This window comes from Hemitrygon akajei, chromosome 10 (genome assembly GCF_048418815.1).
Source record: "Hemitrygon akajei chromosome 10, sHemAka1.3, whole genome shotgun sequence".
Classification (NCBI taxonomy): domain Eukaryota; kingdom Metazoa; phylum Chordata; class Chondrichthyes; order Myliobatiformes; family Dasyatidae; genus Hemitrygon; species Hemitrygon akajei.
This window is the reverse complement of record NC_133133.1, coordinates 71,512,568-71,528,254: the sequence shown is the minus strand read 5'-3', so window position 1 is coordinate 71,528,254 and position 15,687 is coordinate 71,512,568. Positions and strand designations below refer to the sequence as shown.

Here is a 15,687-nt window from a genome sequence, read left to right as displayed (position 1 = left end):
AGAATATAGAACATTACAGCACAGTATAGGCCCTTCAGCCCTTGATGTTGTGCCAACCTTTTTACCTACTCTCAGAACAATCTTGCCCTTCGCTCCTAAACTGCACTCCATTTTTCTATTTTCCACGTGCCCGTCTAAGAATTTCTTAAACACTCCTAATGTATCTGCTTCTACCACCATCCCTGGCAGGGCACAACTCCTCCCTCGGAGTGTCAGACACCCTGAGCCAATAGGCTGGTCCTGGACTTTTTTCCACTTGGCATGATTAACTTATTATTATTTAACTATTTACGGTTTTATATTGCTATATTTCTACTCTATTCTTGGTTGGTGCGACTGTAACGAAACCCAATTTCCCTCGGGATCAATAAAGTACGTCTGTCTGTCTGTCTGTCATTCCATGCATTCAGCACACTCTGTGTAAAGAAAAAAGACCATACCTCTCAAATAGCTTACCACCCCCCATACTTTCCTCCACCCTCCTTATAATTATATTCCTTCATATTAGGGAGAAAAGTCTCTGGCATTAGTCTCTATCTGTGTCTCTTACGATCTTGTACACCATTTGTATGATTCACTTCAATCTGCTTTAAATGCACTTTGATAGATTGTCATCTCTTTTTCACAATAATCTGTGTACTCTCTGAAATGGTCCAGTAGATCAGGGACATGGCAGCAGAGAAGCTTTCAAAGACTTATTTCTACAATTTGGTTAAATTTTACCCATGATTCCAGATCACTTTTTGTATGCAGACTGTATGAAAATTGGCTAAAACATTTTCCCTCAAGTGAGCAGCTATTAGCTTTTTCTTACCCACTTAATACAACTTTATTCATGTGTTAACTCATTGGAAGTGTTTTCCCGACCACCCCTCTCCCCTGTACAGTAGTTAATTTCTGTCTATCTCCTTCCCCAATATTTGTTCTAGACCTTCTTTAATACTAAATGTTTCTGTGTCTTGCCTGCAATTTCATATTCAGTTACTGGAAGGTCCTCTTTAGTCCATTTTCACGTCCAAATTCAGTGTTTCTGTATGGTAACGATAAAGCTTTTTTAAAAAAAATTTCAAGCTGAATACTACTTTCAATTTATATTTTAAGAGCTGAAACCTGGCTCCTGTTTATGACCAGAAGCTAAACTAAACATATAGTTGGAAGTTTACTTACAACTGTTTGATCTAGACAAGTGGTAGCTGCTGATTTTAGAAAATGAGCTTTGCAAAAAATCAAGAGTCCCACTTGTCTATGGAGTGAGTATCACTAATTTGAAATGTCTTTGGACTTCATTGAGAAAAAGCAAATATATAGAGGTTCATTGACAAAACAGTGCACTAACTATTTACATATTGGGTTTCTAAGCTCCTGGTATAAGACTATTACATTGTTTGATGACCATCACATCACATGACTCTGTTCTCCTATGTACACTCAGTGGCCACTTTATTAGGTACCTCCCGTTTCTAATCAAGTGCCCACTGAGTGTATGTCCACGGTCCTCTGCTGCTGTAGCCTATCCAGTTCAAAATCTGTCATGCTGTGCACTCGGAGATGCTCTTTTACATACTATTGTTGTAATGCATGGTTACTTGAGTTACTGTCACTTTCCTGCCACTTGAAACAATATGACCATTCTCCTCTGAACTCTCTCATTAACAAGGCATTTTCGACTGCAGACTAGACTCTGGATGTTTTCTTTTTCTATTTCACACTACTCTCTGCAAACCCTAGAGACTGTTGTGAAAATCCCTGAAGGTCAACAGTTTCTGAGACACTCAGACCACCCCATCTGGCACCAACAGTCATTCCAAGACCAAAGGCACTAAGAGCTCACTTCTTTCCCATTCTGATGTCTGTTCTGAACAAAAACTGAACATCTTGAACATGTCCACAATTGAAACATTGAGTTTCTGCTACAAGATTGGCTGATTAGAAATTGGCATTAACAAGCAGGTGTACAGATGTACTTAATAAAGTAGCCACTGCATGTATAAATGCATAGTTAGAAAAACAAAAGGTAACGTGTTCCCCTGCTTAGTAATCTCCTCTAGTAATCTAGTAAATCTACTTTGCGTTGCCAGAACGACATATACCCTGTAAGTTGTGATCTTACCAAAGCTATACACACATGTATCAAAACTTCCTTGCACTTCAACTCCCTTGCAATAAAGGCCAAGATGCCATTTATCTACCTTTCTGTGAGTTGTATTGCATGCTAATTTTCTGTGAAATAGCTGTCTTAGATCCCTTTATGCTACAGGATTTACATTCCCCGCTGTTCTGTTCCATAGTGCTTCCTGATAAAGCTAATAACCTCATATATTCCTGTATTATTATCTTCCTCTTTTTTGGTCCACATAATATATCCATGTTACTTTTCAGAGTATTCATGTACTTTGCACAGCCCACTTGTAACTGTCTGCCAATCAAAATATAACTTGTTCTGTCCTTTAAATTATCCTTGTTGATAGGTTACCCTCAAACCTATGAAGTCATATGTTAGGCAAACTTTCGTGTGACATCTTAACTAGTATCTTTAAAAATCCAGGCTTATTGCAATTGCGGACACTCTTTTATCTACAACCTGTATCCTCAGTTTTTTAAAAAAATGTATTTAGTACTGCCATTTATTTTGCTTTAGTATCTCAAGTGTGTCTAAATGCAGAAAGCTGGAGGAAGAAGTCAGTGGAACAAACAGCATCTGTTGCGGGGGAGGTGGAGGAATTGTGGACAGTCCATCCTGAAATGTTGACAATTCCTTTCCCCCTGACAGACACTGTCCAATCCACAAACTTCCTCCAGCTGAAAGGGGTAGTTTATGTTTGTGTTGAAGCAGGACTGGGAGTATCAGGGAACATAGCCATTATAAATAAATGAAGGTTAAGTGTGAAACAGGAGTTGACACTGGAGACAGCAAAAATTTGCAGATTATGGAATCTGATAGAAAGATGGTGAATAGAATGAAATAAGGGAGGGATAGTGGGTAGCTGATTGATTGGAGTGGGTGGGTGATAGGCAGATAGAAACGGGGGGGGGGGGAAGAAACTGGGAAACAAGAGCAGGTGTGTGGGACAACCAGGTGGACCAGAAGATAAAGAAACAGAAGGGGGTGTGAGTTACCTGAAATAGGAAATTTGTTAATTTGTTGTTTGTAACTGAGTCTGAATATAAGGTAGTTTTCTTTAGCTTGTGGTTAGCCTTAGCATGGCAGTGAACAGGCAGGTTGGGGACAGGACTTTTAAACGGTTTGTAGCTGGGAGATCAAGATAGCCATTGTCAGAAACTGTACCTGACAAAATGGTTCCCCAGTCTGAAATTGTTCTCCTCAGTGTAGAGGAGGCCACATCGAGAGTACCAAATGCAATAGATAAGGTTGGTGGAGGTTCACTTCAATGTCTGCATCTGGAAGTACTGTTTAGGTCCCTGAATGGTGCTGAGGGAGGAGATGTAGGGGCAGGTACTGCACCTACCATTGCAGGGAAGATGCCTGGTGATGGGAAGGGATGAACAAACCAGGGAGTCCTGGAAAGAGTGATCCTTGCAGAAAGCAGAAGTGAATTGGCAGGGGAAAATAAAACAAGTAGTTGGATCCTATTGCTGATGGTGGAAATGATGAAGAATGATGAGCTGCATATGTGGGCTAGTAGAATGAAAGAGAATGTTACTCTTCTGTTTGGAGGAGGTGGGATAAAGGCAGTCATGTTAGAAATAAAGACGATGCAGGTCAGGGCTCTGTGAATCACAAAAGGGGAAAAGCAACACTGAAAAAGGAGGACATTTCAGATGCCCTGGAACTGAACAGATGTGGTGGAGCATTGCATCCTTACAAGAACCAGGGTGGAGAAGATGTATTTTGGTAACTCTGGGAGACAGTGGGTTTATAGTAAATTAAGTGTTTGCTGAGGTAGAGACAGGGTGATCTAGAAAGGGGAGTCAGATGTCAGAAATAGTCCAAGTGAACTTGAGGACAGGGAAGAAGTCAGTAATAAAGTTGATAAAATTGACAATTTCCACACAGTTGAAAAAAACAATGCTTATGTAATCAAGATGTAGTGGGGAATAATTTGGAGAGTTGTGCCAGAGTATGTCTGGAAAAAAGACTGCTTCACGTAGCCAGTGAAAAAACAGGCACAGCTACGAATGCTTAATTTTTCTAAGTGCATTATTATTGGGTTCTTCTTTCATTACAGCATTTTCCTAAAAACTTTAACTGGATGCTAGTTACTATGACTGTAACTATCATTACTACTCACTGTTACATATACCTAGCACATTCTTTTGGTTGTACTAGAATTTCTAAACATCTGCCCCTTTCTGTCATATTTTATTTATTGTGTTACGTACCCCGTAACTGGGTCACTTACCAGCAAAGATAGAGAGGTCCATTGAAGTCTGATAGTACTATTTTTAACAGTATTTATTGATAAAAATACACAAAATAATATCAAGGCAAACATACAGATAATATACATGGTCAATACTCAATCTAAAAGCGCGGGTCTAATAGTAATCAATAAGAAATAGCTCTATCGTTGTCTAGGGGATAATGTATTGTCCGATGGAAATATAAAAGTCACTCAGTTCATTCAAGCTGCAGCTTTTGGGTTGGAGAGAAAGACGGGTTAAAACTTGCCCATTCCTTTTATGATGTCAATCCTTTGAGAGTCGTTGGGAGTTGATTTCCCCATTGTTAGCTAAAAACCGTTCTGCCATGGTACAGGGCCCACCGATTCTGGGGCAAACGGAAAAGGACGCACGTGGCCTTCCACTGGTTTTTGCTATTACGGGATTGTTAACATTTCTTCTGGTGCGTCTGAGGGGCTGTTCCCACAGACCCTCTTTTTATCCTGACTCACAGGGTCTCAGGTGTCAATCAGGGTGGGATGATGCAATCCCTCCACCAACCTCCCCCTCGGTTCATTGCCTGGGGCTTCGATGCATAGTACAGGATGCAATACACAAGTCCGTCTCCGAGAGACAATAGCCGGTATCAATGGGTCCGCCTTTCGGAGGCCAGGACACATTCCAACTCCTTGTGGATTCTGCATGTCTTTCTCTCATTTCCTGGGTCTCCTGAACTGACTTAATAGTGATCTTGCGATTCTCACAAAAGAGGGGGCTACCCCGCACCCTTCGGCCCCTCAGAGCTGTGGCACATTCGTAACACCCCTTTCTTCAAAGCGTTTTCACCAGCGGTGAAAACGAAGTAGTAGAGTCTTACAGGATTTTAGAATCTAATACAATACAAAAGCTTTTCCTTTTCACTACAGAGTAATACAGTTATACATTCAACTCAGCATCTAGATGGTTACCGATTACAATTGTCACTTCATTTAATATCTTAACATCTTGTACCCTACTAAAGTCTTGTAGCATCAGACTCCAATTTAGTAACCACCTATTTTTTTCTTCAGCAAACAAAACTAAAGAGTTGTGATCTTAAGCTTACATGTATACTACAAAAGTTCATGCAAATACTAATCGTTATGTTGCTTTCAAACTTAACAAGCAGGCTTCCATGGGGGTTGTCTTTTATTATTCACAGGCTTTGTCGAAATCCCTTAAAACCGGTTTCTGCTATTTAAAAATGGCGTCCCCATTAACCCTCATCTCTTTTCCGGTTGGTTCCCACGTGGGGAGCTTGGGTACCCTGGCGAAATAAGCTTTCGCCCGCTTCTTTCATAGGAGTTATTTTATCAACACTGTGTCCCAAACTTAGACCATCTTCTGAATTTCCACCCAATTCTTTAATTTTACGCAAGTTGCTAGCTTTCTCTTCAGGACCCTTCAGGCTATTTAGTTTTCAGTTCGAACTCTTTGTTCAAGCAGCATTTCAAATTCTGCCTTTTCACACCACACTCTGGAATAACAATAGCCTGGGGGGCCCCGTCATCTTCCAACTCAACCTGTAAGTGATCCGCAGGTTTTAAATTTTCTTCATTCGATTTGGGAACTACATATTTCCCATTTCCTTCAATGATAATACTCATCTCCCCACTTTTGATCTCCACATTAACTTTTAACACACCTTCGAGCACCAACACCTGGGAACTCTCACTTCCCACTATTACCAAGGTTAACCCTTTCTTCGCTGAACCAAGTCTATCTGACCCACAAGGACTGCCTTCCTTGTCAACTGAATCAAATACCTCAGACTTTTTCTGAGCTTCATTACTAGGTTCAGTACCACGTGCATCCACATCTTGGACACACTCCAACGGGACATTTGCCTCTTCCAGGCTTTCAATACCCGTACCCTTTTCAAATTCTAAATTCCCCTGATCCTCCCAGTTACTCTCTGGGCAACTCACTTCCGGAGTAAACTCAACCCCGCGGGCTGAAACAACCTCATCTGCCAATCCAGCAGACTTCTTCAAGGTAATGGCATCCTTTTCATCTAGGACTGCCCTCATTTCATTATCGGGAACACCTTTAGAATTTTCAACTTCTTCAAACAGTTCTGCCAAACCAGACAGATCATCCATGTCCAACTCTGGACCGTTTAACAGCTCTACCTGTTTCTCATCTTTATCTCCTGCCTCTAGATCTTTTTTCCTCGCTAAGGGAAGGTTTACCTCCTCTCCCTTACTCTCTTTCACTTTACTACTCTTCATTTTACCACCCTCTAAACCCTCGAGGTACAGGGTCGGTAAAAAGGTCTCGGCCAAATCGATACTGGCCAGATTTAAACTGCTCTCGTTCTCAGCTGCCTTTCTCGACCTGCTGCGAGTAACCGCGCATGTGGGATAGATCTAGGGGCGGGACTGCAACGCTCACCGGCCGGCTCGTCAGCGTCATTGCTGACCAAACTTTACCACTGGCTAAATCGTTACCCAGAAGGACGTCCGCGACAGTTCTCGAGAATTCTGATCGCACCCCCATTTCAACTGGTCCAGAGACTAGCTCACAATTCATAATGACCCTATGCAAGGGCACCATTTCCGTCCCTTTGCCTATTCCTTTCACAGCTACCATTCCCGTCTTGTGACCAAAATCTAGTACCTTACTGCTGATCAATGATAGTTCCGCCCCCGTGTCTCTCCAGATCCGTACTGGAACTGGGGTGCCTCCCTCCCTCACAGACATGGTTCCGTTTGACATACAAGTCTCAGACCCTTCTTGTACTCTGTCTACCCGGGGCTCTCTTGTCGATTTACTGATTACCGTGGCACATCCGATGGGGACTGCTGCCTTCCCTTTTCCTGTCTCTTTCTTCGGAGCAAAGCACCTAGATGCAATATGCCCCCCCTTTCCACAATTAAAACAGGTCAAGCCCGGAAATCTCTGGCCGTCTTGCCTTTCCCCCTCAATCTTACCACTAGCTCCCGGCGGGACCTCTGCCTCAGCCGGCGGGCTTTCTCGATCGTTCCCACGGTCTCTCTGGGAACTTTTATTCGAGGGAAACTTTGTCTTGTGTGTTAGGGCATATTCATCTGCGAACCTAGCAAATTCTGAGATGGACTTATTCGGCTTCTCATTCAAATACATCCAGATATCCTCCGAAACACAACCTTTAAATTCCTCAATCAGAATTAACTCCCTGAGACGCCAATAATCCTCTTCCACTATCTCTGCTATGCACCAACGGTCCAAGAGCACACCCTTCTCATAGGCAAACTCGGTATACGTCTGATTCCACCCTTTCTTTAGATTTCTGAACTTTTGTCTATACGCTTCAGGTACTAACTCATAACTCCGGAGAATGGCCGCCTTTACTTTGTCATAATTCTCCACCTCTTCCTCCTCCATGGACAATGCCGTGTATGCCCACTGTGTCTTCCCTTTTAACACACTTTGTAACAACGCCACCCACTGATCACTGGGCCACTTCTGATTCACTGCCACCTTTTCAAAAAGCAAGAAATAACTATCAACATCCGTCTCCTCGAACGGAGGTACTAACCTCAACTCCCGACTAACATTAAACCGCTCCTCTCGGTCTGACCCCTGAACTCATTGCTCTTGCCTTAACTTCTCCATCTCCAAGTCATGTTTCCTCTGTTTCTCTGTCTCCCTCTCCTTCTCGGCCCTTTCATTCTCTTTCTATCTCTCTCTAGGCTCTGTCTTTCTCCTTCTCAGCTGCTTCCAGCTGTTTTAACTGAATTTCATGCTCTCTTTGTTTCTCAGCTCTTTCCTGCTCCTGTTTCACCTCTAACTCCTTTAGCTGGAGCGCATGCTCCCTTTCTCTCTCAGCCCTTTCTTTCTCCTTCTCAGCTCTTTCCCTCTCTCTCTCTCTCTCTCTCTCTCTCTCTCTCTCTCTCTCTCTCTCTCTCTCTCTCTCTCTCTCTCTCTCTCTCTCTCTCTCTCTCTCTCTCTCTCTCTCTCTCTCTCTCTCTCTCTCTCTCTCTCTCTCGGCTCTTTCATTCTCCTTCTCAGCTGCTTCCAGCTGCTTTAACTTAATTGCATGTTCCAACCTTAATTTCTCCAACTCTAACTGAGCTGTCCCACTAGCTGGTACCTTTTCAGGGATATTTTTCAATACCTCAGCTGCAAACACATTCTTCCCAATATAATACTGAGTTATTGCCCTTCGCACCTCCCGCTTTTTCATTGACAATCTCACCTCTGCGAGGTTTAATCCCTTCGCCAAATTTATCAAGTCTGATTTGGTGGCCGCCTCTAGCGTCTCCAGAGTCGGGTTTTCTATAAATTCACCCACATCCATCTTTGCTGGTTTCCCGTCTGGCTACCCGCGTAACCAGATCCAAGTTTGGACTTACAAGCCCGATTCACTGGCCTCCCAATTTGGTGTCAAATCCTGAGACGAGAACCCCAATTGTTACGTACCCCGTAACTGGGTCATTTACCAGCAAAGATAGAGAGGTCTGTTGAAGTCTGATGGTACTATTTTTAACAGTATTTATTGATGAAAATACACAAAATAATATCAAGGCAAACATACAGATAATATACGTCATCAATACTCAATCTAAAAGCGCGGGTCTAATAGTAATCAATAAGAAATAGCTCTATCGTTGTCTAGGGGATAATGTATTGTCCGATGGAAATATAAAAGTCACTCAGTTCATTCAAGCTGCAGCTTTTGGGTTGGAGAGAAAGACGGGTTAAAACTTGCCCATTCCTTTTATGATGTCAATCCTTTGAGAGTCGTTGGGAGTTGATTTCCCCGTTGTTAGCTAAAAGCCGTTCTGCCATGGTACAGGGCCCACCGATTCCGGGGCTAACGGAAAAGGATGCACGTGGCTTTCCACTGGTTTTTGCTATTACGGGATCGCTGGCGTTTCTTCTGGTGCGTCTGAGGGGCTATTCCCACAGACCCTCTTTTTATCCTGACTCACAGGGTCTCAGGTGTCAATCAGGTTGGGATGATGCAATCCCTCCACCAGCCTCCCCCTCGGTTCATTGCCTGGGGCTTCGATGCATCGTACAGGATGCAATACACAAGTCCGTCTCCGAGAGACAATAGCCGGTATCAATGGGTCCGCCTTTCGGAGGCCAGGACACATTCCAACTCTTTGTGGATTCTGCATGTCTTTCTCTCATTTCCTGGGTCTCCTGAACTGACTTAATAGTGATCTTGCGATTCTCACAAAGGAGGGGGCTACCTCGCACCCTTCGGCCCCTCAGAGGTGTGGTGGCACATTCGTAACAATTGTTAGGCAATTATTTTATTCTGCATCCTTGGCTTTTTTAAAAAATTCACTTTCCCATGTTGTCTGAGCTATCTGCTACCTAAGTATTATCTTACAGATCTGATTCACAAGGACATTGATTTCTGCCCAGTTAAATGGAAATCATTGCAAAACAAAAGGCTTCTTACTTTCCCAGCACTGACACCAGTGTTGCATGGATCAGAGCCCTAATCTTCAAATAATCATTCTTTCAGTCATAATGTGAAACATTTGATCTGTAAAATGGTATGCTATTTGTACAAAAATTGATTGACAACTAACAATTCATTACCTTTGAAGTTCTGTGTTTTAATTTGGTCCTCATTTGCTCCAAATTTCTCATTCCTCCTACCCATCACTGATTTCCATTTAGAGCACAACAGCTAGACCCTCCCTCCCATTCAAATGTAAGGAAATCTCTGAATCTGTAACAACTAAAAGGTAACACAATGATCTGGGCATTTGTTCACAACTGTGAAGTACCCATCTACTTGTCAATATTCTTCCTCACAGTACAACATTCTCTTTTACCCATAAACATTAAATTTGCTCTTTGTAGCCGAGCTACGTATCCCAGATTTCCTATCCATGCAGGCAGAGACCTGTTGGAAAAGTCTAACAAAGGTTCCGCACCTCAGATCCCATAATCACATCATTCACAGTCATAGGAAGAAGAGGTAATTGACAATGGAAGCACACAAGGCATAGGGAATTTAACAGAAATTTATATTGTTTGCTTCTTCCTCTAAAACAAGCTCAGAGTACAATTGGATTTAAAGTCAATTCTGAAATGGCCAGGCTATAACCATTAAATGTGTGTTGTGAACATGATAGAACATAAAACATAGAATAGTACAGCACATTACAGGCCCTTTGGCCCACAATGTTGTGCCGACCCTCAAACCCTGCCTCCCATATAACCCCCCACCTTAAATTCCTCCATATACCTGTCTAGTAGTCTCTTAAACTTCACTAGTGTATCTGCCTCCACCACTGACTCAGGCAGTGCATTCCACGCACCAACCACTCTCTGAGTGAAAAACCTTCCTCTAATATCCCCCTTGAACTTACCTTACCTTAAAGCCATGTTCTGTTGTACTGAGCAGTGGTGCCCTGGGGAAGAGGTGTTGGCTGTCCACTCTGTCTATTCCTCTTAATATCTTGTACACCTCTATCATGTTTCCTCTCATCCTCCTTCTCTCCAAAGAGTGAAGCCCTAGTTCCCTAAATTTCTGATCATAATCCATACTCTCTAAACCAGGCAGTATCCTGGTAAATCGCCTCTGTACCCTTTCCAATGCTTCCACATCCTTCCTATACTGATGCGACCAGAACTGGACACAGTACTCCAAGTGTGGCCTAACTAGAGTTTTATAGAGCTGCATCATTACATCACAACTCTTAAACTCAATCCCTCGATTTATGAAAGCTAACACCCCATAAGCTTTCTTAACTATCCTTATCTACCTGTGAGGCAACTTTCAGGGATCTGTGGACATGTACCCCCAGATCCCTCTGCTCCTCCACGCTACCAAGTATCTTGCCATTTACTTTGTACTCTGCCTTGGAGTTTGTCCTTCCAAAGTGTACCACCTCACACTTCTCCAGGTTGAACTCCATCTGCCACTTCTCAGCCCACTTCTGCATCCTATCAATGTCTCTCTGCAATCTTCAACAATCCTCTACACTATCTACAACACCACCAACTTTTGTGTCGTCTGCAAACTTGCCAACCCACCCTTCTACCCTGACATCCAGGTCGTTAATAAAAATCACAAAAAGTAGAGGTCCCAGAACAGATCCTTGTGGGACACCACTAGTCACAACCCTCCAATCTGAATGTACTCCCTCCACCATGACCCTCTGCCTTCTGCAGGCAAGTCAATTCTGAATCCACCTTGCCAAACTTCCCTGGATCCCATGCCTTCTGACTTTCTGAATGAGCCTACCGTGTGGAACCTTGTCAAATGCCTTACTAAAATCCATGTAGATCACATCCACTGCACTACCCTCATCTATATGCCTGGTCACCTCCTCAAAGAACTCTATCAGGCTTGTTAGGCACGATCTGCCCTTCACAAAGCCACGCTGACTGTCCCTGATCAGACCATGATTCTCTAAACGCCCATAGATCCTATCTCTAAGAACCTTTTCCAACAGCTTTCCCACCACAGACATAAGGCTCACTGGTCTATAATTACCTGGACTAGCCCTACTACCTTTTTTGAACAATGGTGGGCAGTTATTTTCAAAACACCCTGCTTGATTATTTTAATTCCTATTTTACTGTTACAGGATTATGTTTCAGAACAGAGTTTCGAACCAGCAGAAGAAACAAACACAGAATCAACAAAGACAAACCAAATCGAACATTAGAAGAACGGTGCGTTATTTTATGAATAGACTTGAAAGAATGCAATTTGATTCCAGAGAATAATCATTTAGTTCCTCATACAATCATTTGTACATTTTACTAGCTTTCTCTTAAAACTACTAATAATGTTGAAAGTAAGAGGAATATAAGAGGAAATCCTTAATTCGGCTGACAGGTAGCTTGTCACCATTTTCCAATATGCTTTATTTTACCACCAACTGGAGAAAACAAAATGGTCTTTAGGCTAAAAAAAATCCTGATGGCTCACGTAATCAGTATGTATGTGGTACTTGTTCAGGTGAAATAGGATTGATTTTTCATTTCTAAATACCAATGAATCTACAGGAAAAGATTGAGGTGGCCCAACATCTGTTCAACAGGACCTGTGCAATTACTAATTTCAGTTTTAGCAGGGTGATTTGATGCCACATGTAGTCAAAGGGCTGTCACTTTCCCTTCATCAGTAGCCCTTGAAACATAAACTGGGTATGAGTGAGCAGGTTACTGCTAAGTGAAAATGCATATCACTGCCAGTTATGATTTTCTCCCTTAACTGATGATCTAGACTTAATTGAAGGGAGGTAAGTAGCCATAATGGATATGTCCTGTCTTTTGTAAACAGGACAAGGCAGTTTTCTGCATTGTCAGGTCAATGTCAGTGTTGTAAAAGAACTAGAATAACTTGGCTGGAGCCACAGCTACTTTTGGAATGAAGGTTTTCAGAACCACAGCTGGGATATTGTCTGGTCCTGGAGCCTTTAACATAACCTAACTTGTTTCTTTATAGCACTTAGGTTGAACCAAATTGGCTGGCTTCTTTGATAGTGGGGATCTCAGAAAGGAGCTGAAGACAATTATCTATTTCATACTCTGGCCGAACATGGTTATGAATCCTTCCACCTTGTTTTTAGCCCTCGCATTTTGAGCCTCCTCCTCCCAGAACTTGCTTCGTTGTCTTCGGCCTGTTACAACTTCATGTAGGGTGATGGCAGAGCTTCAAACTGATTCATCGGGTTATGATTACTTAAAAGTATCCATTGAATGATGGTGTTGTTTATTGAACATCTAGTCCTGTGCTCCAGCATCATTGGGTTGGAACCTTATCATTTTATGTATGTCTGGAGTTAATTCCAGTCTGCCATTTTGCTTCAGAGCTATGCTAAGCCATGAAATTAAAGATCTTGGCAGTGTACTTCATTCCTGTTGCCATCGATTGTTTGCATGTTCTAGCACATTTGGGACAATACTGGTGTCACGAAACATGATAGAGCGGCTTCTTGGCTTTGAAAATGTACCTCTGCACAGATAGAGTAACTATGATATATAAAGTAGGGCTGTCCTTTGGTTTATAAAAGCAAAAACTGCTGGAAATATTGTACAGCTTAGGCAGCATTTTTCCACAGATGGTCATTGACCCGTTGTGTCTTTCCAGCATTCTTCTGTTTTTACTTGAGGTTTGCAGAATGAGCAGTTTATCACTAATTATTTGTGATGGTTCACTCACTACTTTCAGACTTTATCTGGCAATGTTGTCCTTCAGGACTCAGCAAGTGCTTGTACTACCAATTCACTCCTGGTGATTTACATTGAAGTCTCCCAACTGGAACATGTTCAGAGCCCTTGCTTCTTTCAGTACTTCTAAGTGTAGTTCAATGTCAAACACTGTATTTGCTGCCATACAGGGAGAAACAATAAATTGCTGCCCGACAGAGTGTCTTCATAGGCTGTTTCATAGTCAACTGCATTGCCAAAGGTCTGGAATCATGTATTGACCAGATTGGGTAATGATAGCAAATTTCCTTCCCTGAACAGCATAGATAAACCAAATGGATATTTGCAACAGTTTGGTAGTTTTTGCGGTAGTCATTATTGTTATTCCAATTTCCAGATTATTAAATGAATTTAAATTCCACAGTGCACCCATCTGTAATCCATATGTGGATGATTGTGTGAAGTGCTATGAATGTAATGAATCATGAAAAGGCATGGGGAATTACCAAAGTACATGCATCTTGTTTATTTTACTGTCTGTAACTAAAGCTGCACGTGTGCATACATCACAGATTAACATACACTGTGCTCATATTCTGCAAGGTCTTCCAGTTAACAAAAGTACTTACCCCATGCTTCATTCTTGTAAATATTCTATGCATCGTATCGCAGGCTTTAACGTGCTTTGAAAGTTTAGTGATCAAAATTGACTACAAAAGTCACAGTGCAAAGCTTTAATAGAACTAACAGACTAAGTATGCACTGGGAGAAGTGATTTAAAATTTTCATATTGTTAATGCAGATCATTGTGCACAATTGATTTTTAGTAAGATGTTGGAGTTTATAATTAGGTTTTATTTCTGGCGTTTTCATTCATTTGGCTTTATCTGTAATTTTTAAGTCTCCTCAAATGGGTTTGGGAGCTGGACCGAAGAAAAAGGGGACTCGCATGTAAGTAATTGCCTGCTGAAAATCATTTTAGAGCTAAAGAGTAATTTACTCTATGCTGCTCCTGCCACATATTTCAGAATCAATTAAGGATGGCAAATGATCAAGCTACAATTTCAGTTAATAGTCCAGCTAGTAACTGGAAACCTCTGAGATTTTTAGGAGCTAAGAGCAAGGAAACCATGTTATTTTAAAATATCTGTGATTGGATTTGTCAAGTGCAGTCACAAATAATTCATATTCGGTATACAGAATATCTCTGTACTGGCAGAAAACTAGTATTCTCTATACAGGAAAATGGGATTCAGAAAAAGGCAAAGCAGACTGTCTCCGAATTAAATAATCACGTGAACCTTCAGATAAATAACATTGATCAATGAGGTTGTCTGATGGTGGTGAAACATTTAAGAGAATGAGAGCCCTATCTGTTGCAAAGGTGGTCATGATTTACATGTGAACTTATCATCTTCCTGCATCTATCAGAAACCAGATTGCTGTGTGAATGGGCATGTTCACATCTTCTGTTGCTTTTCACCTGAGCAGCAGACAATCAATTCTAAACTGCTGGTAGAGCTCAGCGGGGCAAGGAGCATCTGTGGAGCTAAAATGGATGTGACAGCATTTCAGGTTCAGCCCCTGCATCAGGACGGGGGTGCTGAGTGAGTAGAGGAGGGAAGATTGCCACTATATAGTAGTAAAAGGAAAGCATAGACTGGGGACTGATAGGTGGAACTCCATGAGGAGGGAATGGGAATGATGGGCGGCTGGACGTGCGTGCGTGCGTGTGTGTGTATAAAAAAGGTGAACAAAGGAAAGAAAACCAGAGTGGACTGGATGGAGTAGGAAAGGAACGCAGTGTGTAGGGGGTTAGCTGAAATTGGAAAATCCAAATGTTAATACCATTGGATTGTAAATTACCAAGGCAAGAATAGTCTAACACATATATGTCAAACTCAAGGCCCGTGGGCCAAATCCGGCCCACGGTGGAATTATCTCTAGCCCGTGAGATAATATCTAATTACTATTAAAGCTGGCCCCAGTAATTGAAGCGCCTATGGCGTATGATATGGCTAATGCTGAGTTTATTCAGGTACCAGGTTTTCAGGGTTTTTAGTGTTTATTCGGCAGTCTTCTTCATAAGAAACGGAATTTGTAAAGTGAAACACTTTGTAGTTATAGCAGAGACTGAGACACATGAGAGCAGGCTGAAAAAACGGAGGCAACGAAAGCTGCGTTCGCACGCGC

General features: G+C 42.1%; 1 protein-coding gene across 3 annotated transcripts in view; it reads left to right on the top strand.

Annotated features, from left to right (window-relative positions):
• The window catches only part of LOC140734463 (UAP56-interacting factor-like), a 111,811-nt gene that overhangs the window by 10,647 nt on the left and 85,477 nt on the right, over nt 1–15,687 (top strand). The window contains exons 5-6 of one of the 3 annotated variants that reach the window (XM_073058437.1): nt 11,925–12,012; nt 14,396–14,445. The exons of 1 other annotated variant lie outside the window; for it this stretch is intronic. In XM_073058437.1, coding sequence (XP_072914538.1) covers nt 11,925–12,012; nt 14,396–14,445 — 138 coding nt within the window. The remainder of the gene's footprint in view (nt 1–11,924; nt 12,013–14,395; nt 14,446–15,687) is intronic. One more of the 3 variants, XM_073058440.1, reaches the window with a different exon arrangement.